Genomic DNA, 10,446 nt, shown 5'->3' on the forward strand with positions numbered 1-10,446 from the left:
TATTGCTGCCTATAATTTAAAATATATAATTTAAATAAGATGTAAGGCAGACTATTCCTAAAGAAGATTTTTGGGAAACATTAAAGAGAATAGACTCTTTCTGTCTTGCTTAAAAGTCAAGGTTGTGCTAATGGAGGCAGCATGGTATGCTAGAAAGAACAGCAAATTGGGAATCAAGAGACTTGGATTACAATCTGTTCCTGTCTGACTTTGGGGGAATAATTTAATTTAGCCTCTAGGTTTTAGTTTTTTCATCTGCAGATGACAGGATTGGTCCGAACTTTTCATTTCATAAACTGCATTTTCTTAACTCTTTATAATTATCCATCTGATTTATTTTAAATTTGATTTATTTTACAGTTTTTTCATGTTACTTTAATGTGTGCTTTTGCAAGATAGAAAGTATGATCCCATATTTCAGGAAGATAGAAGGTATTATTCTATAAGTTGTCCAATGGCACAGAGCTAGTAAATAATGGAACAACCCATGCCTGTCTTACTCAAAAGCCCAATTCTTTGCCTTCACACTATACTGATTATTTCCCCAAGGAGATCCTTGTATAAGTATGTTTTGTAGTTTATGTAGTAGAAATGCTAGATAAGCTTTTTTAAAATGAGGGCTGGGCATGGTGGCTCACACCTGTAATCCCAGCACTTTGGGAAACTGAGGCAGGTGGATTGCTTGAGCCTTGGAGTTCGAGCCCAGCCTGGGCAACATAGTAAGACCTCGTCTCCATAAAAATAAAAAAATAAAAAAATAAACTTTTTAAAAATGAAATATACCCAAATAAATGAAATTTTATTTGAAAAGCATGTTATAATGAATAAAACCTGTTTACATATATCACTTAACTGATACTTAGCACAGGTGCAGGTATAGGTAAGTGTTCGATTTTTTTTCATGAAATTGAAATGTTCATTTATTTGACGTATAAGATTAATCTGAGAAAATTGAATGTTTTCGTTTATATTTAACAACTATTACAAAATTCTGCTTATTAATGTGTACATATAATACTTTCATGTATTCCCACACATAAATGTGTGCCTCTACTATTATATTACAGACCCATGAATACACTGACTCTAACAGGCCAGTTCAGTTTTGCTGAAGTTCACTCCTGGGTGGTTTTTTGTCTGCCTGAAGTTCCAGAAAAACCTCCAGCAGGGGAATGTGTGACATTTTACTTTCAGAACACCTTTCTAGATACACAACTTGAAAGTACCTACAGGTAAATCTAACTTATTACTGGTTCACAAGTGTTGTTTTATATAAATGTAGCTTCTAAGTTTTCCTTTAAGTTAGGAATTATTTGTGAGTAATCTGATTGAAAATCTATACTGTTCAAGATAATCTATTGAAAAACAAATCAAATTAGTAAGTTTAGAAAAGCAATTGAGTAAAGATGTATATGCAAAGATCAATACATTTCCTAAGTTCCCAACAATAACTAGTGAGAAAATAAATTATTTAAAAAGACCCTTTCAGAGTAGCAATAACATTAACAAAGTAGCCAGATAAAATCTGTAGGAATATTCTTAATTAGAAATATGTAGAAGTTACATGAAGAAAACTATAAGATTTTATTGACATAAACGACTTGATTAAATGGAGTAATATATTCTATAGTCATCAATATGAAGTCATTGTAAAAGATGACAGTCCTACCCAAATTGATTTGAATATTTATCCTAATTCCAATAAAAACTCCAGTTGAATTTCTTTATGCACAAATATAACATGGCTTAGAACTTCAGGGCTTAGAAAATGCAGGCTTTTTGTAGCTATCCTGATATGGTGCGGAGGTCATTATATTGTTCTATACGCTTCTCAAGCTTCTAGTTGCACCCCTTGCTCCTCCACCATCACTTCTAACTCATCTTCTATAAGCTCCAATAATTCCTCTCAACTTCTCAATATAGTAGAAGCTAAACTTTTCCTTCCTTTTTTTAACCTGTCTCTGAATGTGAAATGGCCTACTTCTTGGGCAAGGCCAATTTCTCTACATCTACCCATTGAGCTTTCATCCTCCTGCTTCTTCAAAGTCTTTGCATTCTCATTCTCACATCTGTAGGTTGTTTTTTGTTTTGTTTTTTTGTTGTTATTGTTGTTTGTTTTGTTTGTTTGTTTTGAGACAGGATCTCACTGTGTCACCCAGGTTAGAGTGCAGTGGCAAGTGGCATGATCTCGGCTTACTGCAGCCTTGACCTCCCAGGCTCAAGCGATCCTCCCACCTCAGCCTCCTGAGTAGCTGGGACCACAGGCACGCGTCACCATGCCCAGCTAATTTTTTTATTTTCGTTAGACAGGGTTTCACCATGTTGGTCAAGCTGGTCTCAAACTCCTGAGCTCAAGCAATCCTCCTGCATTGGCCTCCCAAAGTGCTGGGATTATAGGCAGGAGCCACCACACCTGGCCTGCAGGTTGTGTTTGTTTTGTGTATGTGTGTGTGTGTGTTTTTTTTTGTTTTGTTTTTTTTTTTTTGCTTTGTGTTGCTTGTCTGGGAGAGAGCACATTATTCTTTCTCTGCCTCTTAAGGTTCTTTCCCTAAGCAGATTATTGTGGTTTTCTCCTGAGTTCTAAAAACTTAGCATGGTAAAGTCTCAACTAGAGAGCAAGAAGTAGAATACCTCTTGCTTCTTTTGTTATTTTAGGATAATAACACTATTATTTTAAAAACATAATTTTACCTCAGAATTCAGCCTTTTAGAACCGAGAACTCTTCAGTAATCTAACTGGTTTTAACATCCATTCTATGGAGGTTTTTCACTGTACCGTCCAAGGAAGCTTATCTGTGTCTAAACCTGTAATAATTACTCCCATTTTGAAGTACCACAATGAACCTCACACATTAATCATAGCAGACAATTCAACATGCCCCTAGCATATTATATACTTTTATAATAGCACACCTTTGCTCTTCTATCATTCTGTGTCTTTGAGTATTTTTTCTTAAGATTCAAAACTGTATATCCTTTAAGGTCCAACTTAATAGCTACTTTTTTTTTTTAAGAGACAGGGTCTCACTGTGTTGCCCAAGCTGGTCTCAAACTCCTGGCTTCAAGCAGTCCTCCTGCCTCAGCCTCCCCAGTAGCTGGGATTATAGGTGCAAGCTACTGCATCCAGCAGTAGCTACATTTTTGAAGCCTTCTTTGATTCTCCGTTGATTCTCTTCTCTGTTTCTATAGCATTTTTCTTACTTGTCTGTGATATTTATTATCTGCTTAAAGTATATAATAATTTTTTATTTTTTATCTTATTCTTTTTTTGAGACAGAGTCTCGCTCTTTTGCCAGTTTGGAGTGCAGTGGCGTGATCTTGGCTCACTGCAACCTCCACCTCCTGGGTTCAAGTGATTCTCCTGCCTCAACCTCCCGAGTAGTTGGGACTACAGGCACGTGCCACCACGCCCAGCTAATTTTTGTATTTTTAGTAGAGATGGGGTTTCACCATGTTGGCCAGGATGGTCTCGATCTCTTGACGTTGTGATCTGCCCGCCTCAGCCTCCCAAAGTGCTGGGATTACAGGCATGAGCCACCACGCCTGGCCCCTAATAATTTTTATACAAACTTATTTCTCTAAGTTAAACTTTATTTTCATGGACAGTCTAATTTTAAATATCTTTGTATGTAGCTTGCAAGGACCTAAAACATAGTTTTGCACATAATAGGTACTCAACAGATGTTTTTCAGATGCCTGAATAAAATATATGTGTATGGAGGTAGTGTAGAAGTATGTGCTTTGGAGGCAGATGTATTAATGTTTCAATCCTGGCTCTGTGACTTACCAGCTATGTGACCCTAGCTGGTTGCTTAACTCTCTGAACTTCAGTTTTCTTTTCTGAGGAATGAAAATAATAGCACTTACTTTATTGAATTGTTATGATGATTAAAAGAAGATAACCATTTGAGTCATTCTATAGTACTTGGCACTATGTGTTTTACTAAATATCATCTGTTAAGATTAAAGACTAATAGAAATGTCATGATTTCTAAAACATAATTGAGATCAAAGTAGTAAGGGCTTATTATTTTCTTTCTAGAAAAAAAATTATCTTTTTTTTTTATTTGTTTTGAGACAGAGTCTCACTCATCAGCCCAGGCTGGAGTGCGGTGTCGCAATCTCAGCTCACTGCAACCTCCTCCTCCCAGGCCCAAGTAATTCTAATGCCTTAGCCTCCTGAGTAGCTGGAATTTTAGGAGTGTGCTACCACGCCTGGCTAATTTTTGTATTTTCAGTAGAGACGGGTCTCACCATGTTGGCCAGGTTGGTCTCGAACTCCTGACCTCAAGTGATCTGCCTGCCTTGGCCTCCCAAAGTGCTGGGATTACAGGCGTGAGCCACCACACCAGACCAAAGCGATTATCATTTGCATATACATCATTTGTGTGTGTGTGAAAACCAAATGAAAAGGTAACATTAACTATATGAAAGATGATATGTATTAATTAGGAAACTTGGTCATCGTAAAAAGGAACCAAATGCAAGCAGCTTAACCAAATAAAATAGATTTATCAGCTCACATAACTTAAAAGTCTAGCAGTAATCTGCCTCATGCACAACTGGATCAGTGGCTTAATTGATGTCATCAAGATTTTATCCCTTGTTCAGTTCTGCTTTTATCTTTCCTTGGCTTTACCATGCAGTATTATGGCCACCAGCAGTTCCTAGAATCCAGTCTTGTATGTTTTCAGCTGCTATAGAGCTTCTCTTGCCCACTAGCTCCAATAAAATTCCCAGGATTGAGTATCATTGTTAAGCCATGAACCACTGTGGTCAGGGGTATGGAATGTACTGCTCAATGTTTCCTCCTGAAGTCCCAGAAATAGATTGAGACCATTGCCACTGAAACTGAAGAGGGCAAGAGAAAGAGGAGTGGTACCCTAAAGAAGAATAACGATCCTGGCCGGGCACGGTGGCTCACGCCTGTAATCTCAGTAGCTCACGCCTGTAATCCCAGCACTTTGGGAGGCCAAGGCGGGCGGATCACAAGGTCAGGAGATCGAGACCATCCTGGCCAACATGGTGAGACCCCCATCTCTACTAAAAATACGAAAAAATTAGCTGGGTGTAGTGGCGCGTGCCTGTAATCCCAGCTACTTGGGAGGCTGAGGCAGGAGAATCACTTGAACCCAGGAAGTGGTGGTTGCAGTGAGTGGAGATCGCACCACTGCACTCCAGCCTGGCAACAGAATGAGACTCCGTCTCAAAAAAAAAAAAAAAAAAAAAGAAAAATAACGGTCCTCTGACCATAAGCAGTGGCATTGGATGCTGAGCATGAAAAACAGCAGATGTCACTCTTTCATGTTTGGTATCAGATTTCTTTTAAGGATAAAGCATATAGTCACACTGTAATTTGTGTGATTACATGAAAGAAAAACATACTTATGTAAGTAAGCAATTCTAAGTGCATTTTATATATGTCTATATATGAGGTTAGCTGTTGGAAATATTAGTGAAAAATGAAGATAAAAGTTGTTTTAAATGAAGTTTTTATATAAATTGTCACATCTTGAGGAGGCATATATCTTTTACGAGTATATTTAGAAGCTGAATTAATATAATAGTAAAGGATTACATTTTTAAATTTGCTTTATATTAATGATATATGTATACAAAAGAAATCTACAGTCAAATGAAATCTATACACATGATTATGATAAGTACTAATCATAAAATATATATGTACTGGACAATTTCCTTCTACAGCTATTCTTTTAAAAAATATATTAATTTTATAGAAAAGGAGAGGGAGTTTTTAAATCTGACAACATTTCTACTATCTCCATCCTAAAAGATGTGCTTTCTAAAGAAGCTACAAAAAGGAAAATTAACCTCAACATATCATACGGTAAACAAACAAAATTAATAATTCTTTCTGATGTTTATTTTGTGTTGATGTTACGTTATTAATGTTTCTGATCAAAGTGATTTATCTAACTGCATCTGGTCAACTCCTTCTAGAGATAAATGAAGTATCAGTCAAACACACTTTAAAGCTAATCCACCCAAAGCTGGAGTACCAGTTGCTTTTGGCTAAGAAAGTGCAGTTAATTGATGCTTTAAAAGTAAGTACATGTGTCGTCATGGACTGGTGATTATTATTTGAAGTCATAGGATTTCTAAAATTATCAATACTTTAACATTACATTGGATTGAATTTTGAATATTAAGGTGCTTCTGTTTTTAATTTTAAATAAGGAATTGCAGATTCATGAGGGAAATACGAACTTTCTGATACCAGAATATCACTGTATTCTAGAAGAGGCAGATCACCTACAGGAAGAATACAAAAAGCAACCTGCACATCTTGAAAGACTCTATGGTTAGTGGACCATTCTAGAATACCTTGCCATATTTCTTTTCAACTGGCTATTTCCCAAGGATCATGTAAGAGAAGCTGGGCAGAAAGATAAAAAGATTACATCAGTCATGATTCATGAGCCAGTCATGAATCAGTTGACAACAAATTTATTGCACAGAATATTTCTGTATTTTGTCAAGCTACTTTTAATATTTAATTCTTTTACTTGATAAAATGCAAGTATATTAAGAAATAAGTATACTGTGATAAATTTATATATATGAACAAACCTGGTATAAAATGAATGTAATCTATGAACCTTTAGAACTTAGACTGTATTTCACACAAATAATTGTCATGTTTTGTTGCTATTGTGAAATATAAAAATGCAGCATTTAACATCTTTAAGGCAAAATTTAATAAAGGATATACAGTATTCGTGTTGTGTCCATTTACAATTCAAAACTGACTTTGGTGGTGAGAAGTTGAATGTTTCACAATTGTATTGAAACAGAGTAAGGGAGGTGAAGGGAGGGAAAGAAGGAGTGAGGAAGGAAGAAACAGCTTAAGAAAAACAATTTTGTTAGCAATCTTTACATAAGACCTGTTGTATATAGCACACTATTTACACTGTCTTCATAATCAGGTGAGATATTTAATCCTTACAATAGCTCTGCAAGGTAGGTGGTATTATCTTCATTTTTCATATGCTTTAACTGAAATCTGAGTCTAAGGAATTTGTTGTCACCTAGCAAGTTAGTGATAATGCCTGCATTAGAATCTTCTCACCCCAAAATGCATGCCTTTTACACTATGCCAAGTCTTCCATAGTCACTGTAGAGCCAATTGGTATCACTAGTACACATTGATCCTTAAGCCTGCCTACTGAATTTTTATTACATATCCAGAGACTTTCTCACAAACTGTAGCTATATTTAATGTCTTAACCTTTATTACATGACAAGCACATGATCTCTTTTATCCTTATAATAACTTATGAGATTGGCTGTACATAACATCACTGATTGCAAAATCCAGACAGCTTTGTAAACCAAAGTTTTTTCATAAATAATTTGACAGCAAAATCTTGACTTAATCTGAATTAATAACAAATTCTGACTTAACCTGACATGAGGTTTTATATATATATATTTTTTGTTTGTTTGTTTGTTTTTTGAGACAGAGTCTCTCTTGGTCTCCCGGGCTGCCGTCAGTGGCACGATCTCGGCCCACTGCAACCTCTGCCCCCTGGGTTCAAGCAATTCTCCTGCCTCAGCCTCCTGTGTAGCTGGGATTACAGGTGCGCGCCATCATGCCCAGCTAATTTTTTTGTACTTTTAGTAGAGACAGGGTTTGACCATATTGGCCAGGCTGGTCTCCAACCCCTGACTTTGTGATCTGCCCGCCTCGGCCTCCCAAAGTGCTGGGATTACAGGCGTGAGCCACCTTGCCCAGCCCAAGGTTATATCTTTTTTATTCCACTTAGTGCAACTATTCATCCGTATATTTTTTGACAGAAATAGTACTATGTTTTGCTATTGGATGCTACCACTCAGTCCCCTTGGGGTTAATACCATAGTATATTCATTATCTTCCTAAAATAGGAAAAATTCTGAAATACATCTTGCATCAAGCTTTTTGGATAAAGGATTGACAGCTTGAATTATTCCTGTTTTACATATGAGAAAACTCAAGGTGAAATGATTTGCCCTCATCTTTGAACCTAGGACTGTTTGCCTTCAAGTCAAATCCCAAGAATGGTCAACATATAGGTGGAATATTTTAATTCAGATAAGCTGTTAAAAACAGAATCTGCCTAGACTATGTCAAAATGGTCTGCTTGGTGGAAAAAAGATACCACTTGTTGTGATGTTATATATACTGACAGCAGTTCAAAAATGGCCAGTAGTTGATTGTCTGAATTAATAGCTTGTAATCAATTGTTAAGAGGGTTATTAGGCAGATGATTTATATCTTGAAACTTGTTTTAAAATCCCCCCAAAACGAATATTTTTAAAAACATGGCTTTTAGGTTTGTGTATGTTAAATCATGGAATTACAGGTGCTTAAAAATAGATTATCAAGCAATTAATTTAGTGAAATACTGTGTCATTAAATATAACTAATCACTGACAGGAAATTTATGTTTTTTCTTTATAGGCATGATCACTGATCTTTTCATAGATAAATTTAAGTTTAAAGGCACCAATGTAAAAACTAAAGTACCCCTTCTATTGGAAATTCTGGACAGTTATGACCAAAATGCATTGATTTCATTCTTCGATGCAGCATGAAATACAAATAAGGTAAAGTCCCAAAGAAGTGGTCTGTTTAAATGAAAAATGTTAAAAGTGAATTAGAAGTTAACTGTGTGTGTACTTTAATTTCAAATGCTTTTTTATATCTAAAAATATTTGAGATATAATGGCTTTTTAAAGTAATGCTTCTATTTCTTTTGACAAATTGAACTTTCTAAAAGTCTTTTTATTTTTAAAACACAAGTAGAATGATTTAAATAGGATTTTAATGAATTTTTGGCAAGTGGCTGTTTTAATTTTTAAATTGAGAAGTAATATGTGGAAAATTAAAATATATTCAAATGTATTACAAGGTACATAAACAAATACGTAAACTGCTTTATAGGTTTCAAAATGTATTTTTATATATTACCTTATTTGATCTTCACAACTGTTGTATAAGTTTGTCAAATCATATAAGAAAACTGATTCTCAGTGAAATTTTGTGATTAAGAGGACATGCTAATATTTTGTAAAGCTGGGACCAGAACCCAAATACTGGTACTTGCTTTGTGTCCTGGTTACTATGTATGTTGCCAGCTAGTGGAAATAACCTACCAATTATTTTTTCTAGGAGATAGGATTGATTTCCAACTGATTTTCCTTTTGCTTGGTAGTGTTTTATGACTCTGCTGCAGTTTGTGGAAATGCTGGACTTGGCTCAGTGCTATAAATTGTAGCCAGGGAAATAAGATGAGCTTACACAGAGTGGGGGGATCTTAATTAGACATGCTGTAACCAGTGGAGCTATTCAAGCGTGCTTCAAGTGAAGAGTGCAGAAATAGTGATGCCATCTTAGATTTTCCTACACTAGAATCTTCTAGATCTCTTTTTATCATATATGACATTAAGGCTACAGAAGTTTTGTACATTAATCTTAATTCATATTTATTAATTTCAAGGGAATATTGAAAGGTTTTAAAATGGCATACAGATAATGGAAAATAAGCTTTATGTTTCAAGAAGGGCAGGCTGACGAATTTTTTAGAAAACAGTGCTTCTTAATATGCTATTATACTTATTAGCTATGTGCAAGCTTTGTATATTCTTATATTTATTTATTTTATTTTTATTTTTATTTTTATTTTTTTTGAGACGGAGTCTTGCTCTCTCCCCCAGGCTGGAGTGCAGTGGCGCGATCTCGGCTCACTGCAAGCTCTGCCTCCCGGGTTCACGCCATTCTCCTGCCTCAGCCTCCCGAGTAGCTGGGACTACAGGCACCCGCCACCACGCCCGGCTAATTTTTTGTATTTTTTTTAGTAGCGACGGGGTTTCACCGTGTTAGCCAGGATGGTCTCGATCTCCTGACCTTGTGATCCACCTGCCTCGGCCTCCCAAAGTGCTGGGATTACAGGCTTGAGCCACCGTGCCCGGCCATATTCTTATATTTATATATAAATATAAAAATTTGTTAAAGGCACATATAGTTAAGAGTTTTATTTTAATAAGGTCATATTGTTTTTACTATATTTAAAGAAACTACTTCTGAAAGGAACATAATTATATCTAGGTCACTAGAACGTCACTGTGTTTTTTTTGTTGGTTGCCACAGCTTGGGGAAAAATAGAAAAACATTAATGACTCTATTTGAATATTTTGTAATGCATTGCTATTTATTATATATATCAACAGTAGTTCAAGGTGCCATCTTAAATTAATTGTATCTTCATTAGGAAAAATAAAAAGCATAAAACACAATTTCTGGTTACTATGAATAAACGCCTAAATGTTAAGATGACATTACAGTCTGACACTTGAGTACTGTATTACTATGTGAGCTCTGTGTTAAATAATTTATGCACATTATTTAATCCTAATAACCATATGACTGTACTTATTAGTCCC

The 10,446-nt window shown here is 35.6% G+C and overlaps 1 protein-coding gene across 3 annotated transcripts in view; it reads left to right on the forward strand.

The window, feature by feature from the left end:
• BBS7 (Bardet-Biedl syndrome 7) overlaps positions 1-10,341 on the forward strand; it is a 48,501-nt gene extending 38,160 nt beyond the window's left edge. The window contains exons 15-20 of one of the 3 annotated variants that reach the window (XM_063637938.1): positions 1,068-1,232; positions 5,742-5,851; positions 5,965-6,068; positions 6,202-6,325; positions 7,488-7,604; positions 8,465-10,341. In XM_063637938.1, coding sequence (XP_063494008.1) covers positions 1,068-1,232; positions 5,742-5,851; positions 5,965-6,068; positions 6,202-6,325; positions 7,488-7,604; positions 8,465-8,598 — 754 coding nt within the window. In that variant the 3' untranslated portion in view covers positions 8,599-10,341. Of the gene's footprint in view, positions 1-1,067; positions 1,233-4,817; positions 5,110-5,741; positions 5,852-5,964; positions 6,069-6,201; positions 6,326-7,487; positions 7,605-8,464 lie in introns of those variants that run through there. The other 2 variants (XM_055274681.2, XM_063637939.1) reach the window with 2 other exon arrangements.
• The last annotated feature ends 105 nt before the right edge of the window (positions 10,342-10,446 follow it).

The sequence above is a fragment of the Symphalangus syndactylus genome, chromosome 4, assembly GCF_028878055.3.
Source record: "Symphalangus syndactylus isolate Jambi chromosome 4, NHGRI_mSymSyn1-v2.1_pri, whole genome shotgun sequence".
NCBI classification, from domain to species: Eukaryota; Metazoa; Chordata; class Mammalia; order Primates; family Hylobatidae; genus Symphalangus; species Symphalangus syndactylus.